The 22,840-nt window shown below is 47.8% G+C and overlaps 1 protein-coding gene across 1 annotated transcript in view; it reads left to right on the top strand.

Annotated features, from left to right (window-relative positions):
• PYGL (glycogen phosphorylase L) overlaps nt 1-22,840 on the top strand; it is a 61,822-nt gene that overhangs the window by 35,655 nt on the left and 3,327 nt on the right. Inside the window, exons 11-20 of the mRNA XM_081191813.1 lie at nt 5,090-5,236; nt 7,393-7,556; nt 10,673-10,787; nt 11,701-11,802; nt 13,817-13,964; nt 14,742-14,800; nt 15,945-16,086; nt 18,715-18,922; nt 20,465-20,599; nt 22,024-22,090. Of these exons, the coding sequence (XP_081047939.1) occupies nt 5,090-5,236; nt 7,393-7,556; nt 10,673-10,787; nt 11,701-11,802; nt 13,817-13,964; nt 14,742-14,800; nt 15,945-16,086; nt 18,715-18,922; nt 20,465-20,599; nt 22,024-22,090 (1,287 nt within the window). The remainder of the gene's footprint in view (nt 1-5,089; nt 5,237-7,392; nt 7,557-10,672; nt 10,788-11,700; nt 11,803-13,816; nt 13,965-14,741; nt 14,801-15,944; nt 16,087-18,714; nt 18,923-20,464; nt 20,600-22,023; nt 22,091-22,840) is intronic.

Raw genomic sequence — 22,840 nt, 5'->3', positions numbered from 1 at the left:
CCCAGTCGTGATGTATGGAAGTGAGAGCTGGACCATAAAGAAGGATGATCGCCAAAGAATTGATGCTTTTGTATTATGGTGCTGGAGGAGACTCTTGAGAGTCCCATGGACTGCAAGAAGATCCAACCTCTCCATTCTGAAGGAAATCAGCCCTGAGTGCTCACTGGAAGGACAGATCCTGAAGCTGAGGCTCCAATACTTTGGCCACCTCATGAGAAGAGAAGACTCCCTGGAAAAGACCCTGATGTTGGGAAAGATGGAGGGCACAAGGAGAAGGGGGCGACAGAGGACGAGCTGGTGGGACAGTGTTCTCGAAGAGACCAACATGAGTTTGACCAAACTGCGGGAGGCAGTGGAAGACAGGAGTGCCTGGCGTGCTCTGGTCTGTGGGGTCACCAGTGGCGTAGCGTAGGGGGTGCAGGGGGGGCCGGCCGCACCGGGCGCAACATCTAGGGGTTAGGGTTAGGGGGCGCAAATCCACGGGTTAGGGGGCACAAATCCACGGGTTAGGGGGTGCAAATCCACGGGTTAGGGGGCGCAAATTACTTGCCTTGCCCCGGGTGCTGACAACCCATGCTACGCCACTGGGGGTCACCAAGAGTCGGACACGACTAAACAACTAAACAACAACAAGTTTCTAGCCCTTATGGACATGGGAAGAGTGCCTGGGGCTGGAGAAGGGCTGACTTCCAGCAATGCTGGGATGGGGCAGTGGAAGACAGGAGTGCCTGGTGTGCTCTGGTCCATGGGGTCACAAAGAGGCGGACACGACTAAACAACAAGGTTTTGCTGGTGGAATTGGTGTGTGGGCCTGTCATGTGGTAGCGCCATTCAGCTGCACCCCCGTCATCAGATCTTCTCGCAAAAAAATGACTTCCCGCCCGAATAATATGTGCCAAGGGAAGGGTGCCACGAAGTTGAGGTCTTTCACAATGGCTCCACCTGCTGGTCACTGGTGGTAGGGAATTGTAGAATCATACAGTTGGAAGGGACCCTAAGAGTCATCTAGTCTATCCGGTGCTGGATTTATATATAAGCTAAATAAATGCATATATAGGACAATAGACTTTGTGTGCTTAGCAGAAGCTTTCGGTGTCCTGTGAGCCTTACACCAAGCAGAACTAAAAATGTGTCGCTTATCTCTAACTGTAAGCAAGAGTTGCTGTTGTTGTTTAGTCGTTTAGTCGTGTCCGACTCGTCATGACCCCCTGGACCAGAGCACGCCAGGCCCTCCTGTCTTCCACTGCCTCCTGCAGTTTGGTCAGATTCTGGTTTGTAGCTTTGAGAACACTGTCCCACCATCTCGTCCTCTTCATCCCCTTCTCCTTGTGCCCTCCATCTTTCCCAACATCAGGCTCTTTTCCAGGGAGTCTTCTCTTCTCATGAGGTGGCCAAAGTCTTGGAGCCTCAGCTTCAGGATCTGTCCTTCCAGTGAGCACTCAGGGCTGATTTCCTTAAGAATGGATAGATTGGATCTTCTTGCAGTCCATGGGACTCTCAAGAGTCTCCTCCAGCACCAGAATTCAAAAGCATCCATTCTTCGGCGATCAGCCTTCTTTATGGTCCAGCTCTCACTTCCATACATCACTACTGGGAAAACCATAGTATGTGACTCTTAATCTCAGAGGTGTGGGTTCACGTCCCCACATTGGGTGAAAGATTCCCGCATTGCAAGGGGTTGGGCTAGATGACCCTAATGGTCCCTTCCAACTCTTCAGTCTTTTGATTCTAAGATAGTCACATATACTGGGGAATTGATGCTGCCACCACAGGAGATGTATCGGTTATCTGGAGAAGAACAACCTGTAAGGATGGAAATATTTCTGTCTATCTCTGCCAAAGTTCGAATAGTACTTTCCTTTTTGTTTTGTTTTGTTTTGTTTTGTTTTAAAATAAGACATGCTAGTACTGAAATATTGATAATTGCTGTGGGTTCCTGCACAGAATAGCTACCATAGGCAGCTAAAAAAAGAGGCATTGGTGTTACGACCAGGTTTAGAACTGGATTGCTAAGTTTTCAACAACAACCTCACCATGTGTGTCAAGGGAATGTATGCAAGGATGTGAGGATAAGCAACTGTGAGCCTGGCTCAAAGTAATTTATTACTTATACCCTGCCGATCTGGCTGAGTTTCCCCAGCCACTCTGGGTGGCTCCCAATCGAGTGTTAAAAACAATACAGTGGTGCCTCGCAAGACGAAATTAATTCGTTCCGCAAGTCTCTTCGTCTTGCGGTTTTTTCGTCTTGCGATGCACGGTTTCCCATAGGAATGCATTGAAAATCAATTAATGAGTTCCTAGGGAAACCGCCTTCGGACCAGGTCCGGGGACAGTCTGCCCCCGGACCTCTTCTGAAGGCTGGGGGGGGGACAAGGGTTTTCTTCCCACCCCCAGCATTTTAAAAAACCCTGGGACAGCGGAGGACTTCTCTGCTGTCCGGGGCGATCTTAAAATGCTGGCGGGCGGCATTTTAAAATCGCCCCGGACAGCGGAGGACTTCTCCGCTGTCCGGGGCGATTTAAAAGCCCCTGGGAAGGCAGGCAGGGGGGACAAAGACTTTCGCCCCCTGCCCGCCTTCAGAAGGTGTTCCCGCCCCCCGCCCCACTTCGGAACAGCTTTCCGAAGTGGGACGGCTGGGGCAGGTGTCCCCACCCCCCCTCCCCACTTCGGAACAGCTTTCCGAAGTGGGGCGGCTGGGGCAGGTGTCCCCACCCCCCCTCCCCACTTCGGAACAGCTTTCCGAAGTGGGGCGGCGGGGGCAGGTGTCCCCGCCCCCCCTCCCACTTCGGAACAGCTTTCCGAAGTGGGGCGGCGGGGGCAGGTGTCCCCACCCCCCCTTCGGAACAGCGTTTTAAAATGCTGGGGGTCGGCAGTGAATGCTTCGCTCCCGCCCGCCAGCATTTTAAGATCGCCCGGGGCAGGCGGGGGGGGAGGCAGGCGGGGGGGAGCAAAGACTTTTGCCCCCCGCCGGCCTTCAGAAGAGGTCCTCTTCTGAAGGCCGGCTGTGGGCGAAAGTCTTTGCTCCCGACCGCCAGCATTTCCCTATGGGCTTTCGTCTTGCGATGCAAGCCCATAGGGAAATTCGTCTTGCGAAGCGCCTCCAAAACAGAAAACCCTTTCGTCTTGCGGGTTTTCCGTCTTGCGAGGCATTCGTCTTGCGGGGTACCACTGTACAGCAATATATGGGTCAATAACCAGACCAAAAGTAAAAGTTCAAAAGCTTTATTATTTCCTAACCAAACTTTTACACAACTAGGCCGTCCTCTCCCTTAACAGAGAGTTAGCCTTCAGAAAGGGAAAGGGGAATCGGACAGAAGGAGTTGTTGTGGCTAATCAGATTCACCCTAATCCACAGACAGGTGCTTCAGACAGGTGTTCCTCCTTGAGGGTTCCCCCTGTGTCCTTCTCTGTCTGGGCACACAGAAAGAGAGAGAGACAGAGAGAGAGGTTTTTAGAGAGACATGGGGTGTAGAATGAAGCCCTCTCCCCCAGGAATCAGAGCGCCATTAGCATTATTCATTGCCAAAGTGTCTCTCGTATAGTCCTCTTTGCGTGCATGGAGACATAGGTCCAGCAAAGTTCAGACCGCTGGCATCACTGCTGCACCTTCAACTCCAAACCTCCTATCTACCTGCCCCACCTGCTTCTTTGTTTGCAGCCTCTGCAAGCAAAAGCCATGCAAACATACACACAAACCCATTCTTTCTGCTATGCGGTCGCTAAGCAGTTCCCAGCACTCCTTATCTTCAAGGTTGGAACAAACTGGTAGTGAGCTGCAATCGTCATCTATGATGGTAGCTTTTCAGTCTATCTGAGTTCCTTTCAAAGGAAAGGGTAGAACAGAATTAAGAGGCATAGTTTTAAAAGCATCGTATGTAGTAAAGCGGGGTATGTACCGTATTGGCCCGAATATAAGCCACCAAATTATAAAGGTGCTGCTTATTTGCAGGTGCGGCTTATATTCGGGCCAATAGGTATGTCATAAATGTCTCAAGCGAGCATTGGCTTACTAGGTTGCCAAATGCACAAGTTAGCCACGGTGCTTCTGCTTCATTCAAGTTGCCAACTTGCTAGAACCATGTTTAAATAATACAGGGTGCCTTTTAACCTTGACACTGGCACTCTGTTCCAGTGAACGCTGCCACATACAAAAAAAGCCCTGAGTTCAGGTTTCCCCCTTTTAATTTACCTAAAATACGTATTTTATCCCCCATCGGGGATTGAACCTGTGACCCTCTCAATGCAAAGCAGATACTCTGCCACAGAGCTTGTTAACAGAGAAATCTGAGGGCTCCCTTGGACAAAAAAACAAGGACCCCAGCCAGGAATACCAGAGCAAAACAGCAGCCAGTCGGCTTGGTCTTTATTGAAGACTGTCGTGACAGGACTCTCACCTGCCACCAGGTGGAATAAGATGGAAGCCCTGAACAAAAGAGAACCCAAACTTTTATTAGCTGCTAATCCCCATGTTACACCCCCCAAACTACATCACTAATACATCACAGTTACATCATGAAAGGGGAGGTCTGGTGGCAGTAATCTGAGCATTCTGGACCCTGCCCCATGGTTCCCCTTGCCCTCCACTAAACACCCATCAAGTGTAACAAAAAAGATATTTACATTTCCCTGTTTCCCAGCCAAGTTAATCACACCCTTTTGTCTTCATCTGGGTTTGTTATTTCTGGAATGGCTACCTGTCTGGCACTCAGGTATCAGGATGCCAGGGATTATCCCACAGGCAGAGGGGCTGCTGAGGAGCTGAGCTCACATGTCTAGATGAATTTCTGAAGTTTTCCCAGTGAGCCAGTACATAGAGACATTTATCAGTGAATTCTTACACTTGGTATCGTGCAGCAAAGGCCCTTTGAATAGACAGGAAGAAACTGTGATGAAGTGTTTTGTGGGGACAAATCACAAAAGTCACAAAAGCGATTGTGCTGGTTTTGGTAGTGGGCTGCAGGTGCATGGTATCTGCTGGAGGGGCAACCCCCCCCCAACCTATACATAAATTCCTGCAACAGCTACTTTAGCCTTCTGCTTCCTTTCCTTGCCCTGCTCACTGTCCTTCTCTCACTCTCACAAATCCTAGGCCTGGGAAATCACCACGCGGACTTTCGCCTACACGAACCACACGGTTCTCCCCGAAGCCCTTGAGCGCTGGCCGGTGGAGCTGGTGGAGAAACTGCTGCCGAGACACCTGCAGATCATCTATGAAATCAACCAGAGACACCTGGACGTAAGCGTCGCCGTGGTCCCCGCTTCTGCTTTTCAAGCCCCGTGCCGTGATTTGGGGGGCAGCGGAAGTGATTTCCCGGAGAGCCATTTAATGGTGCAGGTGTTTTTGCCCTGCTTGCCTAGGGCGGAGCTCGCACTCCCCAGTGGCTCACTGGATTCCAGGGTTGGCTTTGCTCTTGCCCACAGGGTGCCAGAGAGGAGTGCAAAAAGGGCTTGCCCTCCCTCCGATTTGGCTTCAGGCATCATCAGGTGTAACCAAGGAGAACAGAAGCCAAGTCGGAGTGAGGGCCGTGCTTCCTGCCCTCACTCTAATGCAGAGGTCAGCAAGGTTTACCTGCCATGGGCCCCTTAACTCCCGCGGAGATCGCGTGAGTGCGCATGAGCGCAATTTCGGTGTCTGCACATGTGCAGACGCGATTTCCGGCACGGAGGAGGCATGCACGGCTTCCCATTGGCTACAGGAGCTTCCTGCAGCCAATGGGAGGCCGCCCAGCTTCGCGGAAGGCGGTCCCTGCTCCATTCCGCGCCGGTTTGGCGCGGTGCACGGGAGCCGGGCGGTGGGGGTCCCCGAGCGGGTGGCGGGGCTCCATGGGCTGGTTAAGCGACTCCCATGGGCTGCTTCCAGCCCCTGGGCCTTAGGTTGCCTACGCCCGCTCTAGTGCAACCTTTCCTCAACCTGGTGCTTTCCAGGTGTTTAAGACTACAACTCCCATCAGTACCAGTCAGAACAGTCTTGCTGTGGCACCTTGAGTTGATATATAAAGCCCTGAACAACGTGGGTCCAGGATACTTTAAGGACCACCTGAGCCCTTATATCCCAGCCCAATCTCTGAGATCATCCGGAAGAGCGCTGTTAAATCTTCCTGTGTGTTGACAAAAGTCGGGGATTTTGTGTTGCCTATCTGTGGGAAACTGGCCTAGCCAACAATCGGCAGCCACCCTCACTATTGGACTTCCAGATGTCCCTTTTTATGCCAGCTGGCCTATGCCACGGTTTAAAACCTTTTTCTTATTATTAGACAATTATTTTAATGTTCATTTTGTACTGGTTTTCAATGGCATATTATGTTTTATTGTATACAAAGTGTTGTATGCAATGCCCTGATATTTTGAGAGGGTGGCATAGGAATGAATTAATAAAATAAAGGGGAAGAAACCCACAAACTAAAAAATATACAAATCAGGGAACAGAATCTTAGAATTGTAGGGTTGGGAGGGACCCCCATCTAGTCCTTGTCAGGAGGTCCTACACACGAGTAGGAATCCGGCAGAGAGACATGCCCAGCTGGCATGTTCTCTCCCTCCTGTTCGGTTGTTCAGGAGACTCAAAGTCTTTCTCCAGCCCAAACATCACAGCGAATGATGCCTCAGAGGCATCAGCACACTTCAGGAACAGCAGAGTATGGGCAGTTAGCGTAACAGACTCAGTAGCGCAGCATTTTGGCTAAACTACTTTATTTACATATAATGCCGATCCCAGAAGGTCGGCGGTTCGAATCCCCACGACAGGGTGAGCTCCCGTTGCTTGGTCCCAGCTCCTGCCAACCTAGCAGTTCGAAAGCACGTCAAAGTGCAAGTAGATAAATAGGTACCACACCGGTGGGAAGGTAAATGTCATTTCTGTGTGCTGTTCTGGTTCGTCAGAAGTGGCTTAGTCATGCTGGCCACATGACCCGGAAGCTGTACGTCGGCTCCCTCGGCCAATAAAGCGAGATGAGCGTCGCAACCCCAGAGTCGGCCACGACTGGACCTAATGGTCAGGGGTCCCTTTACCTTTACACTCAGAGCATGCTAACTCAGCTCCTTCCTCATCAGCATCAAACAGGGGGAAAAGAACAAAGGACAAAAATCCTACAGCACGGGAACACAGTAATAAAAACATCCTGTCTCCATCACTTCCCACAATGTGGAATGAAAACATACACCGTCATGTGATATAAACAATCCCATGACTGCAACACGGGGAAAGAATCCTAACAGTCCTACTCCCTGCAGTGCAGAAATACTGGTTCTGTGACACCCCCCTTTCAAGCTCAAGGTTCTGCTGTCAGGTGGAGGGCTCTCCAGGGAGCTTCGAAACTGGGTTGGGCATCTTCTGGCATCCTTTTGGAGCGATGTGAGTGCCTAAGCCGTCTTGCCCTCCTTGTCTCTGCTCAGAGAATCGCAGCCATGTTTCCAAAGGACGTTGACCGCCTCCGGCGGATGTCCTTGATCGAAGAGGAAGGCATGAAGCGCATCAACATGGCACACCTCTGCATTGTGGGCTCGCATGCCGTCAACGGAGTCGCCAAGATCCACTCGGAAATCGTCAAGTCGCAAGTGTGAGTACGGGCGGGCATTTCCACGGGGCCCAAGTGGGTGGGCATGGAAAAAAATCTGGAACTAGGGTTTAGATCCAAGGTGGGCTTCTGGGTGCTTTGCCACTGGGCCAGTTGGGTGGTGGTTGAAGACAGAGCTCTAGAGCTCCTGAGCACGTGCAGATTGTGGGAGCAGGCAAGAGGAAATGTCTGCAGCCGTCCCCTGTGGAGAAAGGTCGGCTTCCCCCAGAACATTTCCCTCTCTCCTTCCACCTTCTCTTGGTCACTGTTTCTTTGTAGTCAGTACCTTGACAGTTGTGGTATTGTGGTTTCCTTCCCATTTTTAGTCTGGTGGTTTTTGTTTCTGTTTTGTACTTCAGAGGAACTTCTGTAATCATCTCCCTTTTGTCTGGTGCTTTCCTACCCAACCCTTCCTCTGAACCACAGCACAAGAAAACAGAAAGTAGACCCGTTGTGCAATTCAAAGACCAATAAAATGGGCGATAAAAAAGAAGTAAATCGCAGTGAAAAATATCTGTGAAATTGCAGCCCCAAAATAGTACACACACACACACACAAAAATGTTTCCTATAAGATGTAGCGATGGTCAACTTGGACTGGTGTAAGAGAAGTTTAAGCACATACACGCAGAATAAGTCTATTGTCAGGAGTGAGCCAACAATAAATCACATGGATTTATTGGCTCCCAGTACGTTTCTGAGCACAATTCAAAGTGTTGGTGTTGACCTTTAAAGCCCTAAACGGCCTCGGTCCAGTATACCTGAAGGAGCGTCTCCACCCCCATCGTTCAGCCCGGACACTGAGGTCCAGCTCCGAGGGCCTTCTGGCGGTTCCCTCACTGCGAGAGGCCAAGTTACAGGGAACCAGGCAGAGGGCCTTCTCGGTGGTGGCGCCCGCCCTGTGGAACACCCTCCCACCAGATGTCAAAGAGAACAGCAACTACCAGACTTTTAGAAGACATCTGAAGGCAGCCCTATTTAGGGAAGCTTTTAATGTTTGATGTATTACAGTATTTTAATATTTTTTTGGGAGCCGCCCAGAGTGGCTGGGGTATAAATAAATTATTATTATTATTATTATTATTATTATTATTATTATTATTATTATTATGGAGCAATTTAACCCTTTATTAGAAGAAACAAGGTTTGCTCCTGAGTGCCAGGCCTAATAAGCACACAACTCTTCTCAGTAGCTCTTACCCCTATGAAGCAGTTGTGGAGGCCAAGGTCCCCACCTTCCCACAACTGCCTAAGTCACCTCCTCTCCTGGCTCCTTCCCAAGCCATCTGAGACTATGCCAACGTACCTGTCTTTGCTCCTCCTGCTTCACACCTCTCCTGGTCCTGGGAGATCAGAAGGGAGGAAAGAGTGTTGCAGCAGGAGGGGCAGACACCCTGACTTCTTCACCAGCTTGACTCCTCTCTGCCTCCCTCATCCCTCTCTCCTGCTTTTGCTTCGAATTCTGGACTTCTCTCTGCCACAGCTCACCAAGCCTTGTTAACCCTTCATCTTCCAACACCACCTCTTCTCAGTCTTCTCCCTCTGACTATTCGTTGTTCTACCACCACCACCACTCCCCGGGCTCTGAGCCTTCTTCCATTGGGGGTCCCCCAGCTGTACAGTAGGACAATTAAGTGAAGGGAGGTGCTATTGCACTTACCGTATTTTTCGCTCTATAGGACGCATCGGACCATAGGAGGGGGAGAAAAGGGGGAAAAATTCTCCCCCTCTCTGCTCAGCGCCCCTTCAGCCAAGCGGCAGGAGAAACGGAGCCCCTTCCATTTCTCCTCCCGCTTCGCTGAAGGGGCGCTGCGCTGCACAGCTCTTCCTCTCTGCTGAAGCCGGGAGAGTCTTGCTCTCCTGTCTTCAGCAAAAGGAACCCAAAGCCTTCGGAGCGCAGCGCGAGTTCCCACTGCGCTCCAAAGGCTTCAGGCGGCTATCCCTGAAGCCTGGAGAGTGAGAGGGGTCGGTGCACACCAACCCCTCTCGCTCTCCAGGCTTCAGTGAAAGCAACGCAAAGCCTCTGGAGCGCAGATGGAGCGCTCCCTCTGCGCTTTGGAAGCTTCGTGTTGCTATCGCTGAAGCCAAGGAGCCTGCATTCACTCCATAGGACGCACACACATTTCCCCTTAATTTTTGTTGTTGTTTTTTAAAGTAATATTTATTAAAATTTTACAAACAATAAAGAGTTTCAAAGTTTAAACATAAAAAATAAGAACAAAAAATAACCCTAATAAAAGAAAAAAGAGCTACAAGTATACAAAAACAAAACACGTGAAAAATGCAAAATAGAAAACAGTTAAAAAGAAGAAAAAAAGAACGAAATCAATATTTTCATATCTTATACTTCATTTACTAGTTTCCTGACCTCCTCACACCTCCCTTTTTGTAGTCCAGTTCAGATATTTAGTTCAGCAAGTCCTTACCGTCTATCATTTATCCTTGCTCAACATCTTAACCTATTATAAATATATATTTTCCACCATTATCAATCCATATTTACATATTTTTGTTAATCTTTTTACCAATACCGCTTGTTTTCAATCCAACATCTCTTTAACATTCATTAATTTTACAGTATTTCTGCAAATAGTCTTTAAATTTTTTCCAATCTTCTTCCACCACCTCTTCTCCCTGGTCTCGGATTCTGCCAGTCATTTCTGCCAATTCCATATAGTCCATCACCTTCATCTGCCATTCTTCCAGAGTGGGTAGATCTTGTGTCTTCCAATACTTTGCGATGAGTATTCTTGCTGCTGTTATGGCCAAATACCTCTGGAAGCATTTTCTAATTTCCACTGGATTCTGAATATTTTTCCCTTCGACTTCCAAGTTAGTAATGGTATTTAGTTTTTGTCATTTCCCCTTAATTTTTGTGTCCTATAGAGCGAAAAATACGGTAAGTCCTGCTCGTGAGTTTCCCTTGGGGGCATTTGATTGGCCACTGTTCAAACAGGATGCTGGACAAAATGGTTGGCCTGATCCGGCAAAAGACTCTTCTTATGATGCATTGTTAGCCAAGAAATCTTGAGGATATAACAATAAGAATTTATTATTTCTACCCCACACATCTGGCTGGGTTTCCCCAGTCACTGAACTGAGAATTTCCTTCCTGCGCAGGTTCAAGGACTTTGCAGAGGTGGAGCCAGAGAAGTTTCAGAATAAAACCAACGGCATCACCCCTCGGCGGTGGCTCCTGCTTTGCAACCCGGGACTCGCAGAGTTAATTGCAGAGGTACGCAGCCCACCTGCAGTTGACTTTGCTCTGGCAGAAACCGCACCGTTTCCATCAAGGCGGAGCGTGTCCTGATGTACCTTGGACAGCAATAAGGCTGCTTCTGTGCAGCAGCTTATTCCATTTCCCTGTTAATTTCCACGTTGTATTTGAACTTTCACGTGATGCAAAAGGCACTTCTTTTCTGGAATATAGCATGCATTCAGAGCTCATTTCTGCGTCATTTGGTTCCAGGAAAAATTGGTCTGCAGCCCCCTTAACCCAGAAAACCACAGTTGCAAAGTGATGAAATTTGGGGGCTTTGCCTACCATTTTCATGGGGAAACAGAGGCATGCTGTTTTTTTTTAATTTTTATTTATTTATTTATGCATTTCATTCATAAAACTAATATATCGTGTGATTGTGAAAAGCAACAACCTCAAAACAGTTTACAAAAGATTTACTAAAGATTATAGCTAATGCTTTGGATTAAAAACGGTTGCTTGTCCACAGTAAAATCAAGGAAAATTCACAATCCTACTTCAAAACATACAAAAGTTAAAATGCTAAAAGAGGTTCAGACAACCTCAGATTTCTAAGCATGTGATGAGTAGGTTTGTCTAAACAGGAATGTTTTTAGCAGGCGCCGAAAAGAGCACAGTGAAGGCACCTGCTTGATTTCAATAGGCAGGGAGTTCCAAAGTTCTGCCGCACTAAACTACCAAGTTCTTACAAATGCAGAACGGGTGTTTTGCGACGCCTGTAGTGGTGCCAGTTCCACCGATCGAAGTGGTCAGGCGGGTGCATGTAAGGCTGGCATGGTAAGAGGCAGAAAAAAGTCTTTTTTGGGGAGGTGAGCAAATACCTCAGAAAGGCTGCTTGTCTTGAGGCAGGTGGTCTGGATGCCTCAAGCCCCCTGCCTCTGTTTTACAGAAAATAGGAGAGGAGTACGTCAAGGACCTCAGTCAGCTGACGAAGCTCCACCGCTTTGCCAACGACGAGCTTTTCATCCGGGAAGTGTCCAAAGTCAAACAGGTAAGCGGGTGGAGGAACTGGGCGTCTTCTTGTCGACTTTGCAGCTCGAGAGGAGGCCGGATTCTGCTCCCGAGATTCCTGGGAGACGCTGGACTTCACGTCAAGCAAACGTGGTGGCTGGGGGGGGTGGCCACACGGCCCTCGATCCTTGCCAGCAGCGTCACCATCAGTTTACTTGCGTTCCACTTTTCCACAGTAGTGCTCAAAGTTGGCTCACAAGATGCCAAACGAACACCATATTAAAAACACTTGGAAATAATCATAATGTCAGTAAATGTGGGGAAAAGTAATTGTTACATTTATCTCCCACCTTTTCCAACAAAGAGCCCAAGTTTGCTCAGGATGGCAAACAGACACACAGTTTAAAACTGAAAACGATACAGTAGTACATTAGTGGTGGATTTGTACAGTGGTACCTCGGGTTAAGTACCGTATTTTTCGCTCTATAGGACACACTTTTTCCCCTTCAAAAATGAAGGGGAGATGTGTGTGCGTCCTATGGAGCGAAGATGCCATAGCCCCGCTACCCTCTCCCGGCTGGAGAGGTGACGCGCGGCTATGGCAGGAGCCTCTCCGCTGCGCCTTTCAGCTGCTCCCTGACCTGCTCTTTGGGGCTGGTGGTGGGCTTCCCCCCCCCCGCCAGCCCCAAAGAGCAGGTCGAAAGGAACCTGAAGCCTGGAGAGCGAGAGGGGTCAGTGCACACCGACCCCTCTCGTTCTCCAGGCTTCCAAGGTAGCCTGTTTTAGAGTGGCACCTTGTTTTAGAGCGGGAAAACAAGAGGGGGAAAGTTCTCCCCCTCTCTGCGCAGCGCCTCCTGCCGCTTCACTGAAGGGGCGCTGGGCAGAGAGGGGGAGAATATTTTTTTCTTGTTCTCCCCCCTCTAAAACAAAGTGCGTCCTATTGTCCGGTGCGTCCTATGGTGCGAAAAATACGGTACTTAATTCGTTCCGGAGGTCCGTTCTTAACCTGAAACTGTTCTTAACCTGAAGCACCACTTTAGCTAATGGGGCCTCCTGCTGCTGCCGCACCGCCGGAGCACAATTTCTGTTCTCAACCTGAAGCAAAGTTCTTAACCTGAAGCACTATTTCTGGGTTAGCGGAGTACGTAACCTGAAGCGTATGTAACCTGAGGTACCACTGTACTGGATTGTTTGCACATAGGGCCGGATTGAGGTTTGATGAGGCCCTAAGCTACTGAAGGTAATGGGGCTCTTTGTATATCCAGCTGTCCTTTGTCAACAACAAATTATCGCTGTTTTTGTGTTGAGTATGTGCTACATGGCAATTGATGGACCTAATAGGTTGCACAAGTTGCCATGCAGCCAGTCCATGCAGAATATAGGCACCCTATATATAAAAAAGTAGGAAAGCAGTGATATTTTAGGGAGCAGGCTAGCAGGCGGGGCCCATGACTTACATCATAGGAGCCTACACAACACAAAACACTGTTGCTGTATGTAGGTTTTATTTTATTTGTTTTTCATCTTACATTTTGGAAATGTACATCCAGGTATTTTTTTCCCTTTAATTTTTTGGGGGGCCCCCAAGAGAGTGGGGCCCTCAGCTAGAATTTGTTTAGCTTATACGTAAATCCAACACTGTTCACACACGATTCCACTCTCTTCGCTCTGTGGTGCTTCCCCCAAATGTTACCTTCGGGGGGGGGGCAGCCTTGCATTACATGGCAGCAAAACAGGACGGAAAGCCCCGGGAAACTTCTGGGCTATGAAAAGTTGCGGGATTTCGGCAGGAGATTGAGGGACAGACCCCGGTTGGGAAAGGAAGTGTATGTTGGCTCTGAAACATTTGCAGGTGCAAACGGTGTTGAGAAGGAGGGTTGTGTGTAACCCCGCCAATATTGTCATGAATGCGGAGCATCATTAATGCGCAATAAAAAGGACGTCCCGGGAACGGCATTAGGCAGGGGCTGCTGCATCCGGTGCCCTCAGACCATGCCTTGCTGGCTATATTTGCTGCTGCTTTGAGCGATTGCACCTTCCCTCTGCCCTCTCAGGAGAACAAGGTCAAGTTTGCCCAGTATTTGGAGAAGGAATACAAGGTGAAGATCAACCCGGCTTCCATGTTTGACGTCCAGGTCAAGAGGATCCACGAATACAAGCGGCAGCTCATGAACTGCCTGCACATCATCACCATGTACAACCGTGAGTAAGGGCACGGGGGCAGCTGGGTATCCTGGGCATTCGTAGTTAGTAGGCAGTGACAGCCTCACCTTCTAGGTGTCTTGGTGGAAAAGAAGAAGAAGAGGAGGAGTTTGGATTTGATATCCCGCCTTTCACTCCCCTTTTGTTGTTGTTGTTTAGTCATTTAGTCGTGTCCGACTCTTCGTGACCCCCTGGACCAGAGCACGCCAGGCCCTCCTGTCTTCCACTGCCTCCCCCAGTTTGGTCAAACTCATGCTGGTAGCTTCGAGAACACTGTCCAACCATCTCGTCCTCTGTCGTCCCCTTCTCCTTGTGCCCTCCATCTTTCCCAACATCAGGGTCTTTTCCAGGGAGTCTTCTCTTCTCATGAGGTGGCCAAAATATTGGAGCCTCAGCTTCAGGATCTGTCCTTCCAGTGAGCGCTCAGGGCTGAATTCCTTCAGAATGGAGAGGTTTGATCTTCTCGCAGTCCATGGGACTCTCAAGAGTCTCCTCCAGCACCAGAATTCAAAAGCATCCATTCTTCAGCGATCAGCCTTCTTGAGTCTAAAAGCGGCTAACAATCTCCTTTTCCCTTCCTCCCCCACAAAAAAAAACACACCCTGTGAAGTGAGTGGGGCTGAGAGACTTCAGAGAAGTGTGGCTAGCCCAAGGTCACCCAGCAGCTGCATGTGGAGGAGCGGGGAAGCGAACCCGGTTCACCAGATTACGAGTCCACCACTCTTAACCACCACACCACACTGGCTCTCATTTTGTGTTCTCCTTTCTCTCCCACAGGCATCAAGCGAGACCCCATGAAGCTGTTTGTGCCCCGGACGGTGATCATTGGCGGCAAAGTAAGCGATGGATTTGTCCTGCACATTTCGAGAAGGGACAGACTAGGATCTACTACGGTGCCCCTTTTGGGCTGCCCTTGGAAGTGCCTGCCTGCCTGCCTGCCTTGCATTTGTCAGTGGCCAACATACCACATCTTGTGGGAGGGAGTTCCACCGATGAATAATTAAGCCCTGTGTGGAGGAATACATTTCTTCACCTCTCCTGACGCTACTACCCATCCAGAGTGCTAGTGTTACGGGAGAATGAGAAAAACACCTCCCTAAAGCATAATTTCATGTACTTCTGTCGTGACCACCCACCACCACCACAAAAGGAGAGTGTGAGGTGTTGATGGGGAATTTGTGCAGCTGAAAAGTCTGCTTAAACAACGACAAAAAATACATCTAGAAAGCATCTGGAGGGTTCCGGTTTCAGGAGGCTAAAGGGAAGTGCAAGGATGCCCAGCTTGAGGCGTTTCCAAAGTAAAGGAAGGATTGAACTCTGATTAATAAGAATACACACAGAGGCTTGAACCAGCAAGACTCTGGGAAGGGTGCGTATAATAATCTCTCCCCCCAGCCCCTGGCCCAGGTCGTTTTATTCACAAAAGAGCTTTTTACAGAGTGTTCGTAAGAACCAATCAGATTTCTTCTGAGCATTTCAACAAACCCCACATGGGGACATAGTTAAACCACAAACACTAGTTAAGCATGCATACTTTGGGGGTAAATGAATGAAAGCTACAAAGGAGTGCGTTCAGCAACCCCGGAGGTCATAAACAATCAATACACATGATAAGAAGGATGGCCAGGAGGACAGCGATCTTTATCACCTTTATGTGAAACCTGTTTCCTGGCCCTAAGATTAACAGATCAGAAAAGCTACAGCAAAGAAACTGCCCACTGTCTTTTGAGGACCCAGGACGCCTGCCTGTCTAAGTGGGTACGTGACTTGTGAAGAAAGAGAGATGGAACAGGGATGCAGAGGTGTGGATTGATCAAGAATCATATCAAAATAGTTTAAACCCAGTCAACGCAATGCTTTCATTGCTGACACAGATGGCTTACTCTATATCTGTTATAATTCCTCACAGCAATCCCACCTGATCACTACACCAGCTGCCACTGTTCCTTCTAAGCGCTTGTTTTTCTGCCCTCCTTGCAGGCTGCTCCTGGCTACCACATGGCCAAAATGATCATCAAGCTCATCACCTCCGTCGGCCACGTGGTCAACAGCGACCCTGTGGTGGGGAACAAGCTGAAGGTCATCTTCCTGGAAAACTACAGAGTCTCCTTGGCCGAGAAAGGTAAGGCCAGCATCGTCCGTCGCTGGCAAGAGCTGGCGTCTAAAAGCCTTGAATCATTTCTCCTGGCAAATGTGCCTAAGAGTCAAAACGTGTTTCAAACCGCACTTGTGCTTCATTGGCATTCCCTACGACATTTTTCCTGTTCTTGGTGGGTCCCTCTTCCTTTGACTAAAATGTTGGGAGCAGGAGAACATATCTGTGGTCCTCTAGAATATTGTTCAACTCCGACTGAATGCCAATTGCTGGAAACTGAAGGAAGGGGGCGGCTCTGGGGCCCACTGGGTTGTATCCAACTAAGTTCTACTCAGAGAAGAACCATTTAAATTGATGACAACGACTTACTTGGGTCCATTGCTTTTTGCGGAATCCAGTCTTCACATGGCAGAGGGCTTGCAGTAGAGCTTCATTAACAGACCTTAAACATTTGATGGATTACATTTATCATCCCACCTTTTTCTCCAAGGAGCTGAAGGTGGCATACATGGGTGTCCCCCTCCTCATTTAATATCCACAACAACCTTGTGGTGTAGGTTAGGCTAAGAGGCAACCACTGGCCCCAGGTCGCCCAGTGAGCTTGATAGCTGAACGGGGATTTGAACCCGTGTCTCTCCCAGGTCCTACTCCTACACTTTCTTCTTCTTCTTCTTCTTCTTCTTCTTCTTCTTCTTCTTCTTCTTCTTCTTCTTCTTCTTCTTCTTCTTCTTCTGCGATCACTCCTAGCCAAGTAAGATTGTCTTCCATAAACACGGTTTTAACAAAGAGTCCGTGTGAAGAGAATCAGAACTTACAGGGTTAAACAGTTCTGAGTGACGTCTCACATTCTGAGGGGTGGTTATGTTCACATACGGGAATGTTCTCTGTGTGTGAGTTCTCTTTCGGTTTTGACCGAGAGGCGAAAGATGTGCGCTCTTTCGCCGGGCTGATTTAAGATGTTTTGCTACACGATTAAAGACTGTTGGAGATAAGCAACAAGCCTGCGTACAGTCTGATTTATTACACACACACTGCAACAGTTTCTACTGCTGCGGAGACTCTGCTGAAGCGAAGCTGAGAGAGAGCTAGGCACAAGAGCGCAGTGGCGCGCAGCAGAATGTGCCGGATGCCATCATAAAGCCACAGTCCGTAAGTGACTGTGGAGGCCAATTCTGGATCCACACGTCCTTCCACAGTGGGGACATTGGTTTCCGGGCGGGAGTTGATCACGGTGTGGATTTGCCAAGCATGCCTTCCTCTTAGCATGTTTCTCCCTTGCGTCCTGAGTTCGAACATCTTCAAAGCCCATGACACCTTTGGTAAAGGCTGTTCTCCAACTGGAGTGCCCGCAGGCCAGGGTCGGTGTTTATACTACATTTATAAAGATTTGCCTTGAGAGAGTCTTTGAACCTCTTTTGTTGACCACCAGCCTTACGCTTTCCATTTTTAAGTTCGGAATAGAGTAGTTGCTTTGGAAGACAATAATCAGGCATCCGCACAACATGACCAGTCCAACGAAGCTGATGTTGAAGAATCATTGCTTCAACACTGGTGATCTTTGCTTCTTCCAGTACACTGGCGTTAGTTCGCCTGTCTCCCCAAGTGATGTGTAAAAGGAAACAGTGTTATACCAGGTCAGGCTATTGGCCCTAACTCAGAGTTGTCTCTTGGGCAGAAAAGGTGCTTAACAGCTTCTCCCTCAGCCTTTATCATTATCATTATTATTATTAGTTTTCAATTACAATAATCCAATAATAGCCTCATTATAACACAATTAGTAATACCAATAATTCAGACGCCAAATTATACAATTTAGGTAGCCTCCCACGTGCTAGAATTGATGCTTTACTTTATTTCTGTGTTCCAAAATCTTCTAAATTACAATTACACGCAAGTCAAAATAACATTAAATCCCTTATACAGCAACTGCAATTTTAACAACTTCCATTTGTATTGAGACACTGAATGATTTATAAAGCTGCAGGTGAAGCATTCAAACTACATCCTTGTTCTTCCTGTGAGTGGCAGTTATTCTGTCCGTAATGTTTCTTCCTGTCCTTGTAAAATATTACATCTATCTTTTCCTGGTTGTTGCTGTTCTCCATCATGCCTTGTTCTCCATCATGCCTTGGGCGGAGCTAATATCCCATTGTTGTTTCAGAAGTTCTCCATTGCTCTGTCCCGTGATTCATTGTTTGCAACTTTAGCAGCAGCTGCCGAAATCACACTGTCCCAATAAATATCCTGTTTTCGCCATTTTTCTCTCGACCTGGGAAGGAGAAGAAGCTGTCGAACTTCAAATAACTCAGTACTGAACCTTATCAACTTGGCAATCTCGCAGATTCCTCTCCTTCAGCCTTTAAATTGGAAAGAGCCAGAATTTGAAACTGGGACATTTTCCCCCAGTTGCTCCACTCAACTAAACCATTTCCTCTCCTCTGGGTTCAAGGCAGTTTGATATGTCCATATAACACAGTTGCTTGTTTGATTCTGCATGTTTTTTTCCTGATTACCTGCTGCGAGCCGTCATGGTTGGCTGTGACAGAAAATAATAATAATAATAATAATAATAATAATAATAATAATAATAATAATAATAATAATAATAATAATAAAAGGACCGCAGGAATGGCTAAAATTGCGCCCTCTTGGCAGTGATCCCGGCCACCGATCTGTCGGAGCAGATTTCCACGGCAGGCACCGAAGCGTCTGGCACCGGCAACATGAAATTCATGCTGAACGGAGCCCTGACCATTGGGACGATGGATGGCGCCAACGTTGAGATGGCAGAAGAGGCTGGAGAAGAGAACCTCTTCATCTTTGGCATGAGAGTGGAGGATGTGGCAGAGCTGGACCGGAGAGGGTGAGTATGGCAGAAGCGAAGGTCTCGTCCACGCTTTTCGCTTGACCTGTATTTTGATCGGATTGTGCACCAATGAATTCCGCCCCCCGGTTCCAAAAGCTTTTCTCTTTTTTCTTTTTTTAAAATTTTTTAAATATATTTACAGTGGTACCTTTGGTTACGTACGTAATTCGTTCCGGAGGTCCGGTTAAAGCATCCATGATTAAGTGGGTGCAAGATATTGGGGAAAATATTATGCTTGAACAATGGGGAAAAATGTGGAAAGAAGATCTGAAATTCACTATGTGTTATATATTGAAAGAAAATTACCTTAAAATGCAACATAGATGGTATTAAACACCTGAAAGAATAGCAAAAATGAATAAAAATTGTGGCGATGTCTGCTGTCGATTCAGCACAGAAAAAGGTACTATGATGCACATATGGTGGAATTATTTAAACATCAAACAATTTTGGGAAACTATATATAATGAAATAAAAAAAAAATGTTCAGATATTCATTTAGGAAAACATCAGAAAGTTTTCTATTGGGAATAGTGCCAGGAAGTCTAAAGGAAGAGGACAAGACATTGTATTTATACGCAACAGTAGCCACAAGGCTATTGATTGCGAAAAATTGGAAAAGTGTTATAATACTGACAAAAATAGAGTGGTTTGCCTAATTATTGGAGTATTACAATATATCCCATTACAATGGGAGAAATTGGAAGGATCTCAAAAGAGAAGATAGACAAGGAGCTTTTCTCATTGCTCCACGGTTGTGCCTTGAAAAATTTGATCTTGCCCACTGAATTAGATCTTATCCAATTCACAGAAAATCCAGTAATTTTGCTTATGGTAAGATCAGATTTTTGACCCCTTGCATATGTTAATGGTGCAGATCAATAATTGCTCAATAATTTGAGTCACCCTACAGTTTGGAGGCGGCTGTTATGGCAATTCTGTTGGCAAAGTTACTTTGCCTAATACAGGTGGCGTCCGGATAGATGCGAAAACCGGACCTCACTGAACAAAAACGGTATATAAATTGAAGAGGAAAACTCCCTCCGAATTGCACAGCCAGTCAGAGCATGTGCTGCCTCAGTAAATGTGATTCCTCCGTGTGAAACAATACTTCCACCTATCCCCATCTTGACTAGTTGGCTTTTACGTGAACATAATTGACCCTTAAGTTACAAACCAAATGATCCCTGCTGCTGAACTTCCAACAGATTTTCCTCACCGCACGTAACAGACCAGGCAGAGGGCCTTCTTGGTAGTGGCGCCCACCCTGTGGAACGCCCTCCCATCAGATGTCAAAGAGAAAAACAAGTACCAGACTTTTAGAAGACATCTGAAGGCAGCTCTGTTTAGGGAAGCTTTTAATGTTGAATAGGTTATTGTATTTTAATATTCTGTTGGAAGCCGCCCAGAGTGGCTGGGGAAACCCAGCCAGATGGGTGGGGTAAAAATAATAAATTATGATTATGATTATTTTGATATACATGGCCATCGGTAGTCTTCAATATGTTTGCTAAAGGTTTTCCTCCCTCTTTCCATCAGATACAAAGCTCAGGAATATTATGAGAGGCTTCCTGAGCTAAAGCAAGCTATGGATCAGATCAAGAGTGGATTCTTCTCACCAAAGGAGCCCGACCTTTTCAAAGATTTGGTCAACATGTTGTTCCACCATGACCGGTGAGTGGAGACCCCTTTGCAGAAACCCGTTGACAGCTTTGGCTAACGGTTGCTTGTGCCACACTCTGTAACTTGCCTGGCCTTTGTGCCTCAATCGCAGCAGGGTCTGCTTTCCCTGACCCTCCACTCTGGAAAAAGCTTAAGGAACATAGAATTGGGACCACCAAGGGTCATCTAGTCCAACCCCCTGCAATGCAGAAATCTCTGCTAAAGCATCCAACCTCTGCTTCAAAACCAAGGAAGGCGAGTCCACAACTTCCCGAGGGAGACCTTTCCGCTGTTGAACAGCTCTTACTGGGGTGTAAATATGTACAAATTTTTGGGCAAAGGGTGTTTAAGAACATAGCAGAAATCACGGGGTTCAAGCTGACCAAAAGTCCAGAGGTAGTGCTATTATCAGTTTACGATGGGGTGGAAGGTTCACGGGCTAGGAAGGACTTGCTCACAAATTTATTGACAGCCGCACGAATTATTACAGCTAGGAAGATGGAAGGGGCAAGCGGAAAATAAAATGGAAGAATGGTACAAATAGGTTTGGGATATAGCTATTAATGATAAATTAACATGTGACATTAAGGTAAGACGGGGAATACACAGGAGAAATGATTTTGAGGAGATACGGAGGGTGGTTGTAGAATTTGTACTGTTAAACTGGAAAGGGGTCAAACCATCTCAAGAGGTGTTGGAATTTTGGGAGGTTGGATAGCTATAATGGAATGGTCTCAGGGAGCACATTTTTATGATTATGTGTGATTAATTTTTAATTTAATAATAAAAAAGAGAAAGGGGGGAGTTCTTCCTGATGTCAGGGCCTATTGAGTGTCAGGAGTTCAGCCTACACTCGAGTAGGACCCTGGCAGAGACACATGCCCGACTGGCATGTTCCCTCCCTCTTGGTCGATCGTTTGGGAGCTCAAAAGCTTTCTTCTGCCTGAACATCACAGCGACCGATGCCAACAGACATCGGCACACTTAGGGATCCACAGAGTCTTCACAGCATTGCGTAACAGACCTCAGCAACTCTGCATTTTGGCTAATCTACTTTATTTACATATCAACACACACGGAGCACTGCAACATGGCTTCCTCTCTCTAGCATCAGACAGCAAAGAGAAAAAGAACAAAGGACAATAGTCTCACTTCACGGAACACAGTAACACAAACATCCTGTCTCCGTCACTTCCCACTCTGTGGAGTCAAAACATACACCGTCATGTGAAAGACAACAATCCCATGACTGCAGTCATGGAGCAGGAATTCTAACATTGAGGACCCTGTTTCTATTTTGACAGGACATTGGACTTTGATGCTGGCCTGAGGCCTTTCTACTTCTGTGCAAAAAATAAATATATGGCCCTGCATGGGGTCTTCATTGTTCAGGCACAAGCCCCTCTAACGCCCACTCTGACTCCTTCCTCGAATAGGTTCAAAGTCTTCGCAGACTACGAAGCTTACGTCAGATGTCAAGACAACGTCAGTCAACTCTACATGGTAAGCAGGGCGCAGGGTGTTTGGCTGCTGCCAGCGGTCTCCTGAGATCGCCTTACCCTGTGTCAACGCACTCGCTTCGATCGGCCAAACTGGCTCTGTTCCAGGCACTGCATAATGCCCGTTCCACATTTGTAAGAAGTGCTTTCAAGTGAGGTGCTAGGAGAGGCTGGAGGGAAGCCCAGGGGGGCCTCATACCATTACTAACCTTCCCAGAATCTCCGAAATGGAGCGAAAGGGAAAACGCCCCTGCACCGCTGCCACCACGGCCCTTTTTCTGGAGTTCTCCCAATATGCAGGGTCCTCTGGGACAGCAGAGAGGAGAGGAAGTTGGTCCAAAATGCAGCTGCCAGATTCCTAGCTGGGCGTTCCCTTCTATAACCCCTGTTTTAAAACAGCTGTGCTGGTTTTCAATTCGAGGTGCTCACATTGTCTAAACCACTGGGTCTCTTGGGCCTCTCGATTGGAAGTTCAGCAGTTCGAATCCCCGCAACGGAGTGAGCTCCCGTTGCTCAGTCCCAGCTCCTGCCAACCTAGCAGTTCGAAAGCATGCCAGTGCAAGTAGATAAATAGGTACCACTTAGGCGGGAAGGTAAACGGCGTTTCCATGCACTCTGTCCCATTGCGCCAGAAGCGGTTTAGTCCTGCTGGCCACATGACCCGGAAAGCTGTCTGTGGACAAACGCTGGCTCCCTCGGCCTGAAAGTGAGATGAGCACCACAACCCCATAGTCGCCTTTGACTGGACTTAACC

This window comes from Podarcis bocagei (genome assembly GCF_964188305.1).
Source record: "Podarcis bocagei genome assembly, chromosome: 1".
NCBI classification, from domain to species: domain Eukaryota; kingdom Metazoa; phylum Chordata; class Lepidosauria; order Squamata; family Lacertidae; genus Podarcis; species Podarcis bocagei.
The sequence above is the reverse complement of the archived record's forward strand: the minus strand, read 5'-3'. Positions and strand labels throughout refer to the sequence as shown.